Source organism: Erinaceus europaeus, chromosome 23 (assembly GCF_950295315.1).
Source record: "Erinaceus europaeus chromosome 23, mEriEur2.1, whole genome shotgun sequence".
NCBI lineage: Eukaryota > Metazoa > Chordata > Mammalia > Eulipotyphla > Erinaceidae > Erinaceus > Erinaceus europaeus.
Genome location: NC_080184.1, coordinates 13,234,693 through 13,254,163, shown reverse-complemented (window position 1 = coordinate 13,254,163; position 19,471 = coordinate 13,234,693). Strand labels below are relative to the sequence as shown.

Sequence of the window (19,471 nt, the reverse complement as noted above, 5' to 3'; positions counted from 1 at the left end):
TCCACCGCCGGGTACCGCGAGCGCACGCGGCGCTGCACGCGCAGCCGCCAGGTGACCGGGTCGCGCAGCAGGTCGCGCAGCGCGCGGCACACGCGGGGCAGGACGCCGAGCAGCAGGCGCGCGTCCAGGTAGGCGCAGATCTCCAGCAGCAGCTCCGGCGGGAGGCTCAGCAGCCCCGGCGCCCCGGCCGCCGCCCCAGCCGCCGGCCCGCGGGAGGCCGCCCGCGCCGCCTCGGAGGCCCCGGGGAGCGGGGGGACGGCGGCCGCGGGCGGGCGGGGGGCGCGCGGGGGCGAGCGGCCGGGGGCGGGCGGGCTGAGCACGCGGGCCACGTACGCCTCGGCCTGTGCGTCGGGATCGGGATCCGGCTCCGGGTCCGAGCCCCGGGCGCTGACGGGCAGCTCCATGGGGACCGGGTGGGCGCCGCCGGCCAGCGCGCGGACCCCGCGTCCCGTCTCCTAGGCAGCGACGCGCCACATCCGGCGCAGTGTGATGACGTCAGCATGCCGGAAGTGGGCAGGTGCCGCCCCTGGACTTTCAAATATGGTTTTCGCTCGCGCTTTGAGCTTTGATTCCTTTTGGTTTGGTTTGGAATGAAAGAGAGACGTTGGGCTGGTGAGTCAGAAAGAAGCTTCTGCGAAAATACTCTCCTGCCCGAGACTCTGAGGTTCCATCCCAGCCCCGAGTCGGGCGGGGCGCAGCGGGTTAAGCGCAGGTGGCGCAAAGCACAAGGATCCCGGTTCGAGCCCCCGGCTCCCCACCTGCAGGGGAGTCGCTTCCCAGGCGGTGAAGCAGGTCTGCAGGTGTCTGTCTTTCTCTCCCCCTCTCTGTCTTCCCCTCCTCTCTCCATGTCTCTCTGTCCTAGCCAACAATAGCAATGGCAACAATAACAAGGACAACAAAAAGGGAAAAATGGCCTCCAGGAGCAGTGAACTTGTAGTGCAGGCATCGAGCCCTACTGATAAGCCTGGAGGCAAATAATAATTTTTTTAAAAATCTCCTGCCTGAGACCCTAAGCTCCCAGGTTCAATCCCCAACACCACCATCATCCAGAGCTGAGCAGGGATCTGGGCTCTGTCTCTTACTCATTAAAGAGAACGATTATCTTGAAAGACAAAGAAAAAGAGATACAGAGAAAACATAGCCCTACTCAGCTCTGGTAAATGATGGTGCTGACATCTGAACGTGAGTGGGAATGTTGTGGGACAGGAGGTACTGGAGGGTACCGCCAAGAATATGGGAGTGGTGACAGGTATGGCTTGGAAAGTTGGCGGCGGGGTTTGGGTGTTAGCAGGTAGATCTGAGGGAGTCGGGCGGTAGCACAGCGGGTTAAGCGCAGGTGGCACAAAGCGGAGGGACCTGCGTGAGGATCCCAGTTCGAGCCCCCGGCTCCCCACCTGCAGGGGGGTCTCTTCACAGGTGGTGAAGCAGGTCTGCGGGCGTCTCTTTCTCTTCCCGTCTCCCCCTGCTCTCTACATTTCTCTGTCCTGTACAACAGCGACAACATCAATAACAACAATAATAACTACAACAATGGAAAACAAGGGCAACAAGATTTCTCTTAAATAAAATAAGGCAGATCTGAGGGGGCCGGGCTGTAGCACAGCGGGTTAAGCACACATGGCACCAAGTGTAAGGATCCCAGTTTCGCCCCACCTGCAGGTGGTCCCTTCACCTATGGTGAAGCAGGTCTGCAGGTGTCAATCTTTCTCTGTCCCTCTTAATAAATAACATCTTTTAAAAATACATATTAGGGAGTTGGGCGGTAGCGCAGCTGGTTAAGTGCACATGGCGTGAAGTACAAGGACAGGCCAGGCATATGGATCCGGGTTGGAGCCCCCGGCTCCCCACCTGCAGGGGGGCTCTATTCACAGGCGGTGAAGCAGGTCTGCAGGTGTCTTTCTCTCCCCTTCGCTGTCTTCCCCTCCTCTCTCCATTTCTCTGTTCTATCCAACATCAATAACGATAACTACAACAATAAAACAAGGGCAACAAAAGGGAATAAGTAAAAAGATATATTAAGTAGTGGCCAGGCGGTAGCCACACCTGGTTAATAAGCACACACACTACAGTGCCTGAGGATGCAGGTTCAAGCCCTTGGTCCCCACCTGTAGAGGGGAAGCTTTGTGAATGGTGAGGCAGTGCCGCAGATCTTTCTCCCTAACTCCCCCTCCCCTCAATTTATCTCTCTCCAGTAATAACAATATTCTTAAAAGAAACCAGTGGGTTAAGCGCAGGTGGCACAAAACGGCTCCCCACCTGCAGGGGAGTCACTTCACAGGCGGTGAAGCAGGTCTGCAGGTGTCTGTCTTCCTCTCCCCGTCTTCCCATCCTCTCTCCATTTCTCTCTGTCCTATCCAATAATGATGACAATAATAATAACTACAACAGTAAACCAGGGGCAACAAAAGGGAATACATATTTTTTTAAAAGTGTAGTTTGGCTTTAAAATCATTTGAAAATTTATATATCTAGACATTATTATCACTCACCAAGAAAACTAAAGATATATATAAGAAAAATTTTACGTGCAGGTGGCACAAAGCACAAGGCCTGGCTGAAGGATCCTGGTTCAAGCCCCCGGCTTCCGCCTGCAGGGGTGTCGCTTCACAGGCAGTGGGGTCTGCAGGTGTCTATCTTTCTCTCCCCTCCTCTCTCCATTTCTCTGTCCCATCCAATAATGACATCAATAATAACTACAACAACAAAACAAAGACAAGAAAAGGGAATACTTAAAAAAAGGAAGTCGGGCAGTAGCGCAGCGGGTTAAGCGCAGGTGGCGCAAGGACCGGCATTAGGATCCCGGTTCAAGCCCCCGGCTCCCCACCTGCAGGGGAGTCTCTTCACAGGTGGTGAAGCAGGTCTGCAGGTGTGTATCTTTCTCTCCCCGTCTTCCCCTCCTCTCTCCATCTCTGTCATATTCAACAACGACATCAATAACAATAACTACAACAAAAAAACAAGGGCAACAAAAAAAATTAAGTATTTTTTTTAAAAAAAGATTTAAGAAAAAAACGAAATGTGGGGGCCGGGTGGTGGAACACACTGGCTGAATGGAAGGTTCAAGGCCCTGGTCTTCCCCTCTCTGCAGGGTAAAGTTTCACAAGTGGTGAAGTAATGCTGCCGGTGTCTCTTTCCGTCCCTCTATCCTCCTTTATCAAATAAAGCCAATAAAAAAATTTTTTTTTAAATGTGCCCAGTTTACACCTACCTACTTCCTGGCTTCCTTAGTGATTTTGACTGTCATCTCCCATCGCCACCCCCCCATCCATCCAACATGCACGCAACTCTCCTCCCAACAAAGGACACAGTTCAATAGAGACCAAGAATTTTCACAAGAAACTGCTCTTTATTCAAAACTCTACACAACTGGAGTTCCCCGCCACCTCGGTGGCACCTGTCCCCAGCACAGCACAGTCACAAATCAACAGCAGAGCCCGGAGCCCGCAGGGGGGGTGGGGGAGGAGGGGAGCTGGGGAGCTTACAGAGCCCAAGTCAGGGCCCCCGGCGCCCCCCAGGGAGCCAGTAAATGAGGAGGTCAAGGAACGCAAACTTCTTTGTGCAAAAAAATAAAAAATAAATCAACCCAGCAAAATAAAATAACTTAAAAAAATAAATAGTTCTCTTAAAAATAATAAAAGGATTTTTTAAAAAAGGGAAAAAACAAACAGGAAAAAAAAAAGTTAACTAGCAATACCCAACAGAGGATGTCCAGAACTAAATTAAAAATGTCATTAAAAAAAAAAAAAAAGGTTTTTTTCTTTGTCTTGTCTTTTACAAATGGCTTCCAGAGACCTGTTTCCTAGGCGGGGAGCAGACAGCCCACTCGAGTGACTGGAATGTGAACAGTGGCTGCCCCCCACCCTTGACTACCAACCCCTTTGAGAGCAGACTCAGGGGTCCGGGAAAGTCGGACACAGTCCAGCTTCCCTTCTCACGCCCCCGCCAAAAACCAGTCGGGGAGGATGAACGCTGGAAAGAATGGCTGCTGGGAACAGGGGTTTGTTTGTGGCCTGCAGGGCTGTTTTTGTTTATTTTCAGCTTCAAAGTCAACAGCGAGTAACCCCCCCCCCCTTTTCTTTCCTCTTGGGGAATCTCTCTCATCCCTCTGACTGGACACCCCTACAGCGACCCGTCACCCCAACCTGGTGTGGGGGGGACTGAGGGTCAGGGGTACAGCCCTGGGCCTCTTCCCTCTGAAGGTTTGGTACCTGTCTCTCAGGCAGATATTGAGGGCTTCAAGACCCTCCCCCCAATCCTCGCAGGGAACTCCGCTGGAAAAATGGGGTGGTCTCAAGCAGAGCGGAGGCCCACCCCCCCTGGAATCAACCTCCTAGCGGCAGGCGGGAGTCCCTCCGTCAAGGCCGGCCCCCTCCCAAGCCAGTGCACTAGAGGGAGAAAGTTCCCGACCGACTGGTAACTGGGACTCCGGGGGCGCCTGGGGGCCGCGGCCCTGCACCCCCAAGGCCCGGCTCTTCCAGCTTGGGGTGGGGGAGACACAGTGGCTGAGGCATCACAGAAGGGAAGTGCGGGGTACTGGTCCAAAGCGTGCTGTGTGCTGACTGGGGGTGGGGGTGCCCCCCAGACGGTCAGGCTCTTCCCACCACCGCCGCCACCCCCCCAGCCCACCCCCTGCCCCCGCCCCCGCCCATCGCGGCAAAAATAAAGTAAAATAAAATGGTAGAAGCTTTTGTAGACTCTAGATGCGGGTGACGCTGGAGAGGGGGCGCCGTAGGGGCTAACTCGGGGTTCACTAAATGCTACTATCTCCATGCAGTCGGGGAGCGGGGGCCGCCACAGCACCCCCCGCTCATGCGTGTGGCCGCACCGACAGGGGCACCCCTCCCCGCCTGCCACCCCCCCTGCTTTACCCTGGGGCATCGGCCAAGGAGCCCGGGACGCCCCTCCCCCGCAGCCGGCCCCCCCTCCCGTGGGGCGCCCCGAGGGTGACCCCCCCCAAGACTTGCAGCCGGGGGGCCCAGAAGTCCCACCCAACCCCCCTCCCTCGTGTAGGATGAGCTGGGGGCCCCAACCCCCCACCTGTCGGCCTCCCTCCCCCGGGCAGGGACCAGGCGGGGAGAAGGGCCCGGCGAGGCGGCTGGACTTGGGGCCCACTCCTCCCTAACCCCCCTCGACCAGGGCTCGCGGCGACGTCTGGACGCAGCGCCGACCCCCGTGGGCGATGCAGACAGAAACCTGGTGTGGGCAGGGGCGAGGGGACGGGGGTCAGGGCCTGGGACCAGGCGCCCCGCCCCCCCACACACACACCCCCACTGCCCGGGGCGGCGCCTTACCTGGCGTCCCCGCGCTGGCGTCTACACCCCGTAGAGGGCGGCCAGCCTCTCCTTGAGCAGAGGCGGGAACTGCTCAGAGAACTGCTGCCAGTTCTCTTCCCCGACCTGGTCTTTGAAGCCGTGGAGGATCTGTGGGGGCACGCGTGCGGGTGATCTCGGGGCCCCCCCCCAGCCCTCGGGACACTCCAGCAATGCGAGGGGGGACGGCTCACCTTATAAAACATGTCTCTGAGATCGTCCTTGGGGCTCACCCAGGAGGCCACCGCATCGCAGAAGAAAATGAAGTCCTGCCACGAGAGGGGAGGGGAGGGGAGCCCCGGGTGAGGGCGGCCCGCCCCCCCCCCACCCCCGGCCTGCAGGGGCGGCCCCTCACCTGCACCACGCCGCCAGGGTTCACGCCAATCATCAAGCAGATGCCGCGGAAGGCTGAGTCCTTCTCTTCGTTGTCCCGGATGTTGCGAAGCGATGTGCACCTGGGGGGGGGGGCGGGTTCAACTGGGGACCCGGGGGAGCCCCGCCTCTCGCCTCCCCCCCCCTGCCCTGGGAACACGCACCAGGGCCGGATGAACTTCTGTAACATAGGGGCCACCTCCTGAGGGCACACGTAGCCCAGGCGGCCGATGGTGATGGCTGCAAGGTCAGAGGGGCGTCAGGGGGCCGCTGTGGGGGGGTGTCGGCCCCCTCACTCCCTCCTGGCCACCCCCCATCTTCTCAGGGGTGCCCCCACCTGTGTTCTCTAGCAGTGTCTTGGGTGTGTTGGGCCGGTTGATAATCTCCACCAGATTGTTTAGGACCATCTGGACATAGGGCTGCATCTCGGCCCCTGCGGGAGCCCCCCCAGGTCAGAGTCTGATCCGCAATCACCAGAACACCCAAGGGTCTGCCCAGAGCCCATGAGGGACATCCAATCACAGGTGGCCCCCCGGGGGCCAGGTTCTGGGGTGGGGGCACTCACCCATCTGCATGCAGATCTCTCCGATGGCCCACGTGGCGTTGTTACACACAGAGATGAACTCGGGGTTCAGGTTGGTGCCCAGGATGGGCATGAACTCGGCTGGTGAGGGGGCATGAGGTGAGTCACCAGGTGGTCTTTGGGGGGGGGTGGATCCTCCCTTGGGCCCCCATTCTTGGAGGGGGTAAGGCCCCATCAGACAGTACGAATACAAGCCAGAGTGGTCACGGAGGCTCCCTGGGCAGTGAAGGCTCCATCACGTGGGGCCGGGGGTGGGGGGTGGGAGGTGGAGAGGGTACCCACAAAGAAGTGGGGCGCACACACCGATGCAGGGCTTGACGTGGATGAAGCAGGCCTTGGTGAGGTCGCCCAGGAGGGCAAAGGAGCTCTGTCGGACCTCGGGCATGGAGTCCTGGGGGTGAGGGAGGGGTCAGCCTGGCCACCCCACCCCCAGCCCGCTCCCAGATTCCAGGGTGCCCTCGGCCGGCCCCCGACCTGCATGCACTGGAAGAGGAGTGTCATGACGTTACTGCGAGCCACCAGCTGCTCCACGTGGCCGCCCAGCCCCTCGGCCAGGCCACTGAGCAGGTCCAGAGCCACGATCATGAAGTCCTTGTCGGGGGCCTCATACTGCTCGGGGTGCTGGGTGTACATCTGGGCAGAGACGGCAGGGTGAGGACGGGGGGAGCAGCAGACAGAGAAGGGGGGGCCCCCCGCAGGAGGGGAGACACTCACCATGGCCTGGGCCAGCGTCTTCTGCACCAGGGTCACGCAGCGCTGGTAGACGGGCTCGCAGTAGGGCAGGAAGCCGCTCTGCAGGGCGGTGGCCACCGAGGACAGGCACTGCGGGAGGGAAGGGGTGACCTGGGGAGCGGGACCGGTGTAGGGTAGGAGGTAGGGGGCGAGGCCAGGTGGTGGGTGCGGGGAGAGGGAGCAGGAGCAGGAGACTGGGTGCCCCTGGGATCAGCCAGTACGAATACTCAGTGAGAAATCATTGCGGTGATCAAGCGTTCAGAGTGTCATCACCTCCCGGGGGCCCTGGCCACGGCTGGGAATACGCCCTGGGAGAGGGGCTGGGGGGCGCGGCCCTGGGCGGGGCAGGGGCAGCCAGCCTGACCCACCTCCAGCAGCGGGAACAGGTCCTTGTCCTCATCCTTGAGTTCGTTCCACTTCTGGATGAGCGGTGGCATCAGCTTCTGGATATATTCCTGGGGGGTGGAGGGCAGGGAAGTGGTGCTGGAGGGCTGGGCTCTCCGCGCCCCCAGGGTCCCCGTGGGTTTTGGCGCGGCGCGGGTGGCACTCACAGGCTGGTTGAGGTGGTGGCCCACCGAGTCGGCCAGCGTGCCGATGGCGTCGTAGAGGATGAGCAGGTTCTTGTGCTGGTATTTCCCGAAGGCAAAGACCAGGGTGTCCAGGATGTAGCTGAGGTAGGGTACCAGCTCCGTGCACGCCTCCTCCTCCAGGGTGGCGAAGGCACTGGGGTGGGAGGGAGGGCAGGTCAGGGTCCAGGGGGCATGCAAGCGGGCTGGCACAAAGAGGGGGCACCCCCGGGTCAGTCAGTACGAATACGCCAGAAATCATTGCGTGGTCAAGCGTCAGGACTGTCATCACTGGGGGGGGTCTATGGGCGGGGCCTCGTGGTGGGCGGAGCTCTATGGGCGGGGCATTGCGGTGGGCGAGGCTCTGTGGGAGGGGCCTCGCGGTGGGCGAGGCCTCACGGTGGGCGGGGCCGGGCGCACCTGCAGGCCGCCTCCTGCACCCGCTTGTTGCCGTCCAGGATCCGCTTGAGCAGCTCGGTCATCAGGGGCTTTAGGTGCATGTCGGGAGGCTGGCTGACCACCCAGTGGGCATAGCGGCTGAGCGTCCAGCAGGCGATGGAGCGGACCAAGGCCTTCTTGTCGGCCAGGCACTGGATGAGGTGTGGGATGAGTTCCGGCAGGTAGGGCACCATGCCTTGCATACAGCCTGCAAGGACCAGGGGGCGCTCAGGCTGGGGGATGGGGGTTGCCGGGAGGGCGGGGGTGGCCAGAGGCCTTGGGTTCAGGCCCAGGCTGCCCCAGGTCCCCATGCAGGCCCCTCCTCCCTCTCTCTCTGAAATACACCAGTTCTGCCAAAGACTCTCCTGCCTGACGCTGTCAGGCCCGCCCCAGGTTCAATCCCCAGTACCCCCACTAGCCAGAGCTGGGCAGGGCTCTGGTCTATCTCTCCGGATAAAACATTTGACTCTCGTGGTCTGGGAGGTGGCACAGTGGATAAAGCACTAGACTCTCAAAAGCCATGAGGTCCTGAGTTCAATCCCCAGTAGCACATGTACCAGAGTGATGTCTGGTTCTTTCTCTCTCTCTCTCTCTCTTCTATCTTTCTCAATAAATAAATGAAATCATTAAATAAAAAACAAAAACAAAAAACCACTTGACTCTCGATTCTAAAGTCCCAAGTTGATTCCCCAGCATCGTACACGGCAGCCTGACACCCTGCTCCTCTCTTCCTCATCCTCGCAATAAATAAGGTTTTTATTATAGTTTCCATTGTTTGCTAGTAAGAGAGAATGAGGAGAGAGAAAAAGGAAGACAGTGACACCCGCAGGCCTGCTTCATCACTCATGAAGGTTTCCCCCTGCAGCTGGGGACCAGAGGGCTTGAACCCAGGACTTTGCACACTGTGTAATCTGAGTGCTCAACCGGGTGTGCCACCACCTGGGCCCTCATCAATAACTACATTGATTCATTTTCTTTTTCTACCAGTGTTATTGCTGGGGCTCAGTGCCAGCACTACAGACCCTCTCTCTATTCCCAGAGGACATTTTTTTTTTCTTTTTCTCTTGAAATTTTTATTAGAGCGGACAGAGAGAAACTGAGAGGGGACAGGGGAAACAGAACGACAGCCACCTGCAGACCAGCTTCACCATCATAAAGCGGAACCCCTGCAGGTGGGGAGCAGGGACTTGAACCCAGGTACTTGCATTTGACTGGTGTTGTGCATGGGGTGTAGTGGTCGAGGGGGCCGAGTGGTGGCGCACCTTGGCTGACCACACGTTACCGTGCACAAGGAACCCATTCAAGCTCCTAGTCCCCACCTGCAAGGGCGGGAAGCTTCAGGAGTGGTGAAGCAGGGCTGTCTCTCCCTCTCTCTCTGTGTATGTCCCTACCCTCTCAGTTTCTGGCTCTCCTTCCAATAATTTTTATTAAAAATGACCGCTGGGAGTCGGGCGGTAGCGCAGTGGGTTAACCGCAGGTGGAGCAAAGCTCAAGGACCGGCCTAAGGATCCCGGTTTGAATCCCCAGCTCTCCACCTGCAGAGGAGTCACTTCACAGGTGGTGAAGCAGGTCTGCAGGTGTCTTGTCTTTCTGTCCCCCTCTCTGTTTTCCCCTCCTCTCTCCATTTCTCTCTGTCCTATCCAACAACAATGACAGCCATGACAATAATAACTACAACAATAAAACAAGGGCAACAAAAGGGAATAAATAAATAAATACTTAAAGAAAAAAAAAATTTAGCCAAGAAACATTACAGCCCAATCGAGGGGGGCTCGAACCCAAGTCCTCCAGCATGGCGGTGTGAGTGCTTAGCCACCGGCTCCAGCTGTTCATTCGATTTCCACTAGGGACACAGACAACAGCAGGAGAGAGAGAGACTTCACAGCCCTGCGGCCCCTGGCTCTGTCCCAGTTGCTATCTCCGCTCCCCGTGAATTTTCTGAGCTGGGGGAACTGACCGGGGAAGAGGGCGCAGTGAATCAAGCCCTGGGACCCTCGCTCAGGCCCGAGGCCCCGAGTTCTATCCCTGGCCTCACACGGGCAGCCCTGCTTCACTCCCTCACACCCAGCTAACAAACGGCTAAACGGGATGCAGGGTGGTGGCGCACCTGTCACCATGCGCAAGGTCCTGGGTTCGAGTCCCCAGTCCCCACCTGCAGGGGGAAAGCTTCCAGAGTGGTGCAGCAGGCCTGTCTCTCTCCCTCTCTGCCTCACCATTCCCCTTTGATTTCTTCTGATTTCTTCCCCTCTCTCCAAAAACAAGAGCCCAGGGGAACAAGCTGGGGGGGGGGGGCTCACCCTCGGCGATGGCACCCAGCACCAAGATGCCCGACTCCTTCACCACCCACTCGGGGTGGAAGAGCAGGTCTTTGAGCAGTGGCAGCAGGTGGGGTAGCAGCTCCTCCCGGAAGACGTTGGCCAGCACGTCCAGCGCGGCCGCCGAGCACTTCCCTGTGGTGGGCAGAGACAGAGACGTGAGGGCTCCAGAGTAGGGGGTCCCGTGCCCCTCCCTCGCGTCCCTCCCGTCCCCAGGCCACCACCCACTCAGGTTCCAGTCAGACAGGGCGTCATCATCGTCGTCGTCCTCCTCGGCATCCTCGGAGCCGTCGGGCCGCTCGGCCTCGTGGGGCAGCGTGACGGTGCGGGACTTGTGGAAGCGGGGCTTGATGTCCTGCTCGCTGTCGGGGACAGCCTCGTCCTCCTCCACGTCGCCCTGTGGGGAGCGGGCGGACTGAGCCCCACCGGCCCGGTGCCACCCGCCTGGGGAGGAAGTGGGGGGCTGGGGGGAGGCTGACCTTGAGCAGGATGATGTCGATCTCCGAGTATTTCATACCATTCACCAGGATGGGGATGAGCCTGTGGGGAGCAGGGGCGTTGCTCAGGGCCCCCCCATCCCCACCACAGCAGGCAGCCCGACTGGAGCAGGGGCTCCTGTCCCATGCCCGTGCGGGGGAGCCACTCTGGCTGGGGTCTTTAGAGAGAGGAGGAGACGGGGGCCAGGCAGGCACTAGGTCCCAGGTTCAATGATGCCTGGCATCACAGGTGCCAGAGGAGGCTCTGCTTCTCTCTCTCTCTCCCTCTTTTTCTATTCTATTCAATAGGACAGAGAGAAACTGAAAGAAGAGGGGGAAACAGAGAGGGAGAGGAAGACACCTGCAGACCTGCTTCGCCACTCGTGAAGCGACCTCTTTGTAGTTGGTGACTGGGGGCTCGAACTGGGGTCCTCTCGCTGTGTACTATGTGTGTTTAACTGGGTGCACCACCACCCGCGCCCCCCGACTCTTGAATAAAATAAACCCAAGGAAAGTTTAAACAAGTGCCCCTCGATGCTGTTACTCTCTGACTTTCCACTTTGTCTCAGTCTTTAAAAAAAAAATCTCGCGGGTCTTAGCCGGTCCACGTGAAGACGTGTGTGAGTGTCCTCCCCTCTCCCGTCTCCTGTCTCCCCAGAAGGCAGAGCTGCGGACAGGACGGGACGGGACAGGACGGGACGGGCGGCAGGGGGCACTCACTGCACCAGGTGGGAGGCCAGGACCTCCTTGCAGATGGGCTGGTCGGCCAGCGTCAGCCAGAACTCACAGGCCTCCAGGGCCACGTTCTCGTCGTGGTCCTGCGTGCGCTGCAGCATATACTGGGGGAGACACGGGCTGCAGCTTGGCCCGGGCCTGTCCTCCGCCCCCCGCCCTACCCCCCTCGGCCTCGCCCCAGCCCCATCCTCGCCCCAGGCAGGCTGCAGCTCGCACCTGAATGATGCTGTGCATGTGCGGGATGAGCCGGTCGATCCGCACCTCCAGCAGCATCACCAGGGCCCGGCACACGTTCTTCCGCACCTCGGGGTCGTCGTCCACGGCCAGGGCGAATAGGTGCTGCACGGGGGTGGGGGGCGGGCCACCGAGGGTGGGTGCTGTGGGGAAGGGGGACCCCCACCCCCTCCTGGGTTGCTCCCCGCCTCCCCAGCCCCAGCCCGCACGCCCACCTCGATGAAGGTGTCGATGTTGTCCATGAGCGCCTGGGCCCGGTCCATGATGAACTGGTTCACGCAGGCGATGGCGTGGGACCTGGCGGCGGGGGTGGACACAGGGACAGGCTGGTCCCTCCCACGCTGGCCCCCCCAGCACCGCCCGCTCTCCGGGGACCCATCCCAGAAGCCGCACCCACCGGATCTTGGGGCTGCAGTGCTTGAAGAACTGCAGGAACTTGGGGATCATGACGTTGAGGGGTCTGTTGAGGGCGTCGCTATCTAACAGCTCCGAGGAATCCTCGCAGATCTTCTGCAGGGCCCCGAAGGCTCCCTGGGGAAGGCGGGGCAGCAGAGACCAGGGGTTAAGGGTGCTAGGGGTCTGCACAGCTGAACCCCCCATGCCCGGGACTCCCACCCCTCCCTCCCTACCTCACAGGTATTGTAGTCCTCGGAGTTGAGCAGGTTACACAGCTGGGGCAGCAGCTCCGGCCACATCTGCAGCTCGCCCTTGGAAGCGATGGTGGTGATGAGAATGCCTGAGGCCGCCGCAGAGACAAAAACGCCGCCTCAGGCAGGCAAGGGCTGCCGGGTGCCCTGGGGCCACCAGGGGCGTGTGGCCCAGGAGCGGAGGCCACACTGGGGGTCCTTACACGCACACGCACACCTGGGTTTAGGTTCGACCCTCCACCCCGACCCCAAACACACACACCACCCTGAGGGAAGCTCCGGTTCACTTCCACTCGTGAATGAATCAACAGAGGGCCAGGGAGGCAGCATAACGGTTCTGTGGAAAAACAAAATCTCTTCTGCTGAGGCTCTGAGGTTCCAGGTTTGATCCTCAGCACCACCGTCAGCCAGAGCTCAGTAGAACTCAGGATTAAAAAAAAAAAAAAATGCCACATATGTCAAGGGTTTAGAAATCAACAAGAAACAAAACTGGACCTAGGAGACAGCATGATGGTTCTGCAAAAGACTCTCCTGCCTGAGGTCCTAGTTTCAATCCTCAGGACCACCAGCAGCCAGAGCCCAGTAAGGCTCTGCTGTCTGTCTGTCTCTCCTCCTTTCTGTCTTTCCTTAACACAATAAATATTAAATAAGCAGATAAATCTCCCTTATCTTACTTTCCCTGGGAACACACACCTTCAGTGGCAGAGTCTGAGAGACAGAGATCAGGAAAGTCACACACACACACACACACACACACACACACACACACACACACACCTGGAGTGTTGTTTCCCTCCATATGGGGGCCGGAAGGCTGGAACCATGGCATCGGAGCTGACCTCCAGGTGCCTCACTGCTCCCATGGGGAGCCTGGGGTCAAACCTGGGCTGGGTGATGGCCAGGCAAGTACAGCGGTGAGCTAAATCCCCGGCCCTGATGTACTCTTGGTTTCAGAGAGAGGAGACACCTCAGAGCCTGAGGCCCACAGGGCACGCCCCTCCCCACCCGGCCCCCCTCACCCCGTGGTGTCAGGGCTCAAAGCAGGGCCACTGTGCACAGCAAGATTTGCGCTCTAGCTCCAGGTCCCTTTGGTGTTCTGTTTGCTTTGCTTTGCATTTGACTGGGTAGGACAGAAGAGAAACAGAGAGGAGGTGGATATGAGAGGGAGAACAGGCTTTGGGTGTCTCTCTTCCCTATACGCCACTCCCGGTTTTGTTTCTTTGTTTTCCTTTTTATGTTTTGACTATTAGATAGACACAGAGAGAAATTGAGGGAGAGGGGAGAGGGAGAGAGAGAGAGGGATGGGGACCTGCAGCCCTGCTTTACCACTCATGAACCATTACCCCCCCCCAACAGGTGGAGGGGACCAGAGGCTTGAACCCAGGTCCTTGTGCGCTGTAATGTAATGTGTGCGCTTAACCAGGTGCGCCACCGCCTGGGCACAGTTTGTTTCTCTCCAGTAAGTGAGCAATCGAGCATTAGGGCGGGGGAGACAGCATCATGGTTCTGCAAACAGGCTCTCATGCTTGAGGCTCCAAAGTCCCAGTTCAATTCCCCGCACCACCATCAGCCAGAGCTGAGCAGGGCTCTGGTGTTTCTCTCTCTCTCTCTCTCTGCATTTATCTCAAAAATAAAGTAAAAACTGGTCTATTAAAAAAAAAAAAAAATCAAGCATTAAAGGATAAGTAAATTAAAAAGTTCAGGGGGTGACAGCACGATGGTTCTGCACGTGACTTTCCTGCCTGAAGCTCTGAGGTCCCCAGTTCAATCCCCTGCACCACCATCAGCCAGAGCTGCGCAGGGCTCTGGTTTCATACTCTCTCTTTCTCTCTCCTCTCGTTGAGTAAACACATATTTAAACAAACAGAGAAAGAGGAGGCCACCCTGAGTGGTGGGATCACACAGGCACACAGCGCCGGGGATGACCCCGGAGAGGAAGAGGATGGTGCCGTGCAGGCGCCCCTCACCGATGGTGGCCCGGATGAGCGAGGAGGCGTCGCCGATGTTGTTGAGACATTCCTGTTTGATGAAGTCGGCCACGGGCGGCGGGAAGCTCTGGTAGTGAGACTTCACGTTGTTTTTCAGGATCAGCCCGCTGAGTGAGCGCGTCGGCTCATCTGTGGGGAGGGATGGGCTCAGCGAGGAGGGGACACCCTCCCAGGCCCCCCCCAGCGTCACCCGAGGGGCAAGGGCCTACCTTCAGACTTGAGCCTGGTGAGGACGAAGATCAAGTAGTTGTTAAAATCTGGGAACTGGTTCAGCTGTTTCAGTTTCTGCCTTGGCGTTAAGGGGCATGGGATAAAGCAGGGTGTGTGGTGGTGGTGGTGGTGGTGGTGGTGGTGGGATCCCTTGCTCTGAGGGTGCAGGGGGTGCCCAGGCCTCCAGGGCACCGCACCCAGATGGGAGGGCCTGCTAGGCTGGAGCTCCGGAGGCGGAACTCTTATGTATGTGTGCCCACCTCCCCCGTCTAGCTTATGGGGACCCCTTCTCCCCAACTCTGTTCCCCAACGTGAGTCCAAACTAGGGAGGGGCCTCTGAGGCCAGTGGGTAGAGCCAAAGTGTTGCTCTAGAGTCCTCTTCTCTCTCTGTCATAAATCTTTGTGCCAAGCAGTGTCACACCCATTAGAGCGAGGACACACTGTAGCATGTGAGAGGACGTGGGTAGGAGCACCCAGTCCTTGCCTGCAGGGTAAAAGGGAGTTTCATGTTTGATTGAGCAGTGCTGGAGATTTCTCTCTCTCTTTCTTTTTCCTGTCTCTATAAAAAAAAAAAAAAAAAGGGTGGTGGTAGATAGCATAATAGTTATGCAAACAGACTCTCATGCCTGAGGCTCCAAAGTCCCAGGTTCAATCCCCCGCACCACCACAAGCCAGAGCTGAACAGTGCTCTTGGTTAAAAAAAATTTTAAAAAAAGTAAAGAAAGAAAAGAGTCATTACTGAAGCAGAACAGCAGGAAAAATCCTGGTGGCAAAATAAAACATGACAGCACGGTGGTCCTGCAAAAGACTCTCCTGCCTGAGGTGCCAGGTTTAATCCCTAGCACCACCATCACACAGAGCATGCCGGGGCTCTGGGCTCTCTCCCCTCACAGACCAATAATGGAGTTAGTGAGACGACATCTGATCCACAGCAGGGCAAAAATAAGTTTAAAGGATTTACAGTGTGTGGGGTATAGGTGGGGGGGAGGGGGGGAAAAAGTCTGGTCCGGGAGGTGGCCCAGTGGATAAAGCATTGGGCTCTCAAGCATGAGGTTGTGAGTTCGATCCCTGGCAGAACATGGGCCAGAGTGATGTCTGGTTCTTTCTCTCTTTCCTCCTATCTTTCTCAGCAATAAGTAAGTAAAATCTTTAACTATATATATATATATATATATATATATATATATGTATTTTTTGTTTGTTTGTTTGTTTTTTAATGACTTGCTTATTTTGGGGCTAGAGAATATTCCAGCCTGAGCTCTTGGAAGGGAAAGACCACAGCAACAGGCTTCTCTCTCCCTCTCATGTACAAAAAAAAAAAAAACAAAAAAACAACACTATTTTAGATCTTTTTTTTCTCCCCAGATCCCTGGTCAGCTCTGGCTTCTGGTGGTGCTGGGGATTGAACCTGGGACCTCAGAGCCTCAGGCAGGAGAACTGTTTGCATCACTATTGTATTATCTCCTTGGCACTCCCATGACATAAACATAATCTTGAAACTGATCAACAAACAAAACTACAGTGCTAACCTTGGAGGAGGGCTGCAGGGGTCAGTTGGGGGGGTGTGCATGCAGGGACCAGCATAAGGATCCTGGTTCGAGCCCCCGGCTCCCCACCTGCAGGGGTGTCACTTCATGAGCAATGAAGCAGGTCTGCAGATGTCTTTCTCTCCCTTCCTCTCTCAATTTCTTTTTGTTCTATCCAACAACAGCAATGACAACAACAATAATAATAACAAGGGCAACAAAATGGGAAAATGGCCTTCAGGAGCAGTGGATTTGTAGTGCAGGCACCGAGCCCCAGCGATAACCCTGGAGGCCAAAAATAAATAAATAAATAAATAAAAATAAAAAGAATAAAGGGCCAGGCGGTGGCAGACCTGGTTAAGCACAAACATTCCTATGTGCAAGGACCCAGGTTCAAGCCCCTGGGCCCCACCTGCAGGAGAGAAAGCTTCACTAGTGGTGAAGCAGGGCTGCAGGTCTCGCTTGCTCTCTCCCTCCCTACTTGCCCCTCTGCTCAATTTCTCTATCTCTATCCAGTAGTAAGTAAACTTTAAAAAAAAAAAAAGAATAAACAAAATAAATCTAAGTTCAGGTGGGCTTGGAAAGTACAGTGGATCAAGCACTAAACCTCTCAAGCAAGTACAAGGTCCTGAGGTGCCGGGTTCAATCTCCGACATTGCCTGTGCTCCAGGGAAGATCTGGTTCTCTTTCTCTCTTCCTAGCTTGTTACAGTAAATGAATTCACCGCTTCTGGCGGCCATTTCCCTCCCTGCTCCCCATTTTATTGGCTAGGACAGAGAGAACTGAAGAGAGGAAGGGACGATATAGAGGAACAGAATAAAGACACCTTGCAGGCCTGCTTCACCATTTGTGAAGTGACCCCCTGTAGATGGGGAGTCGGGGGCTCGAACCTGGATCCTGGCACCCGTCCTTGCACTAGGTACTATGTGCCCTTAACCCAGTGGGCCACCGACCAGCCCCTGATAAAGAAAATCTTTAAAAATACGAGAGTAGGAGCCAGGCGGGTGGCATACCGGGCTAAGCGCACAGATGACCATGTTCAAGGAGCCGGGTTCCAGCCCCCAGTCCCCATCTTGGGGTGGGAAGCAACGCTTCTGGTGTCTTTCTGTCTCTCTCGCAGGCGCGGGCCCTTCCCTCTTAACTTCACTCAGCCCTATCAAGTTTCCACATAATAATAATAATAATAATCAAATGGCATCAATGGGAGTATAAATAAAGCAGAGAGGCCACTCCAAGCGGGTGTCCTTGATGTCTCTCTTTCTGTCCGGAAGGAAGGAAGGAAGGAAGGAAGGAAGGAAGGAAGGAAGGAAACAGGCGGGATCAAAGGATACATCCTGCACAATGCGCTGCGTGGCCGTGTTGGGCGACTGCGAGTCTTTGAGGAGCTGGAGCACCTGCTGGAGGCCCTGCTCGTCCGGCTGCCACTCCATGGCGGGAGGGGCGCGCTGGGGAGGAGACGGGGACCCGGGTCAGTTTCGGGGAGTGGGGGTGGGGGGGGAGCTTGCGGGAGCCCCGATGGAGATCGATCACAACAGCACCAGGCCAGGGTCAGTCGGTCCGTCTGGGCCTGTGGGAGGCGACCCGGGGTTGAAGAGAAGTTGAAGCCCAGGTTCCTCCCCCCCCCCTCCGCCCCCGGCAACACTTTGCCTCTCGGGGCTGCTCCTGATCCCCAGGCTGACGCCCCGCGCCTCCCCACGTGCACCGGCCCGGAAGCGCCCATCGCCCGCTCCCTGTGGCCCGCGGGGCTGCGGCCGGATGGTGTCCGGGGGGGGGGGGACAGCCCCCTCCCCACTTTGTTGGCCAGCCCTCAGCTCCCAGCCATGAGGCTGCGTCCCCAAGGATGGATCCCCAGTCCCTGCAGGGCCCCCTCCCCCCACAAAGTGGCCCTGGGCAGGCCAACCAGACCCCATCTGCCCCCCCCACACGACCACCGCACGCGGCCCCGCACCAAAAAGCCCCGCAGACCCCCGACCCCCACCGTGGAGCCTGGGGGGGGGGCGGTGAAGGTCCCTCAAACCCCACCTCCAGCCCCAGTCACCCCAGCAGTGCAGGCTCCGGGGCTGGCTAGGCCCCTCCATCAACTAGAGTCATCAAGCAAAGACCCCACTCAAAAACAAACCCCCAAAAAAAGGCCTCAAGCGGGAGCCCCCCTTCTGCTGCATCCCCCCCCAATCCATAGGGTCGGGGTGAACCCCAAATCAGGCACATGCCCCCACGCCCCAAGGGTGGCAGGCACGCCGCTCTGCAAAGTCGCCAGGGGCCTGAGTCGCCCCCCCAACTTTCCCACCTGCTCGCACCCCACCCCCGGGCTCCCCCGTAGCACACCGGCAGCCCGCCAGGGGGGTCCCCCATCGTGTCCCCCCCCCAAGTCGGAGCCCAGCTGCCACACACGGGCGCGGCCCCGAGCCCCCAGAGCCCAGCTCGCCGCCCCCCCACCCCGGCTCGGGGCTCCGGGCCTCGGCGGATTTGGGGGAGCCCCACCCGGGGTTCGGGCCCCGACGGCGCGACGCAGGCCCGGAGCCCCCCAGCAGCTCCACTCACCCGGCCCCCGCGGGCCCTGGGACGATGCGGCTTCTCCCGGCGAGTCGAGAGGAATGAGGAAACCGCGGAGAGAGGAATTTTAAAAAAGGAGAAAAAAGAAAAAAAATGAAAAGGAAAAAGGGGGATTAAAAAAAAAAAAAAAGAAAGAAAACGCGGCCGCGGCTGAGCCCCCGCGGCTTCCGTACGCCGTTCAAACTGGTCAGGCGCGGCCAATCGGAAGGCGGGGCCGGCGCACGTGGCCTCGGGCCGTCCAGACGCAGGCTCCGCCCCCTCGTGTCCGGTCACGTGACGGGAGGGTTGGCCGCTTGCGGGGGCCTCTCTGGCCGTCTGGGACCTCCCAGCGTCTCTGTGGTTCAGCGTGGCTCTCAGGCGGTGAAGCAGGTCTGCAGGTGTCTCTGTCTTTCTCTCCCCCTCTCTGTCTTCCCCTCCTCTCTCCATTTCTCTCTGTTCTATCTAACAATCATGACATCAATAACAACAATAACTACAACAACAATAAAGAAAACAACAGGGCAACGAAAGGGAAAATAAATAAATGTAAAAATTGTTTTAAAAGAGGGAGATGGGGAGAGAGAGACAGAGAGACCCCTCCAGCACTGCTTCACCATTTGCAAAGCTTTCCCCCCTGCAGGTGGGGACCGGGGTCTTGAACCCAGGCTCTTGTGCAGTGTATCTATCATGTGTGCTCAACCAGGTGTGCCACCATCTGGGCCCACCGAAAGGTTTTCTTTGCTCTCTTTGTTTTTTTTGATTTTCCACCAGAGCCCTGCTCTGTTCTGGCTGGTGGTGGTGCTGGGGA

General features: G+C 57.9%; 2 protein-coding genes and 2 non-coding genes across 5 annotated transcripts in view; all 4 read right to left on the bottom strand.

Moving 5' to 3' along the window:
* The window catches only part of FBXW9 (F-box and WD repeat domain containing 9), a 2,949-nt gene extending 2,473 nt beyond the window's left edge, over positions 1-476 (bottom strand). The window contains exon 1 of the mRNA XM_060182454.1: positions 6-476. Within this exon, the coding sequence (XP_060038437.1) occupies positions 6-404 (399 nt within the window). The 5' untranslated portion in view covers positions 405-476. The remainder of the gene's footprint in view (positions 1-5) is intronic.
* A 2,850-nt stretch (positions 477-3,326) lies between these two features.
* Positions 3,327-18,860, bottom strand: TNPO2 (transportin 2). 2 transcript variants are annotated; one of them, XM_007532420.3, is made up of 25 exons: positions 18,673-18,860; positions 17,463-17,576; positions 14,605-14,680; positions 14,375-14,524; positions 12,390-12,496; positions 12,158-12,291; positions 11,976-12,057; positions 11,743-11,865; positions 11,512-11,630; positions 10,795-10,855; positions 10,544-10,712; positions 10,298-10,450; positions 7,983-8,208; positions 7,548-7,719; positions 7,365-7,451; positions 6,979-7,086; positions 6,739-6,897; positions 6,568-6,655; positions 6,247-6,345; positions 6,019-6,114; positions 5,846-5,921; positions 5,665-5,764; positions 5,504-5,578; positions 5,292-5,420; positions 3,327-5,193 (listed from the first exon to the last, which is right to left on the bottom strand). In XM_007532420.3, exons 2-24 carry the CDS (start codon positions 17,559-17,561, stop codon positions 5,313-5,315), a joined length of 2,667 nt encoding a protein of 888 aa, XP_007532482.1. In that variant the 5' UTR covers positions 17,562-17,576; positions 18,673-18,860; the 3' UTR covers positions 3,327-5,193; positions 5,292-5,312. The 2 variants fall into 2 exon arrangements, with proteins under 2 accessions (XP_007532482.1, XP_060037772.1); XM_060181789.1 differs by lacking the exon at positions 18,673-18,860 and having other exon boundaries at positions 17,463-17,998.
* LOC132535709 (small nucleolar RNA SNORD41) lies at positions 7,202-7,275 on the bottom strand. The gene has a single exon (XR_009547422.1). It is a non-coding gene; the product is annotated as a small nucleolar RNA SNORD41 (small nucleolar RNA).
* LOC132535710 (small nucleolar RNA SNORD41) lies at positions 7,791-7,857 on the bottom strand. The gene has a single exon (XR_009547423.1). It is a non-coding gene; the product is annotated as a small nucleolar RNA SNORD41 (small nucleolar RNA).
* Positions 18,861-19,471: the final 611 nt, after the last annotated feature.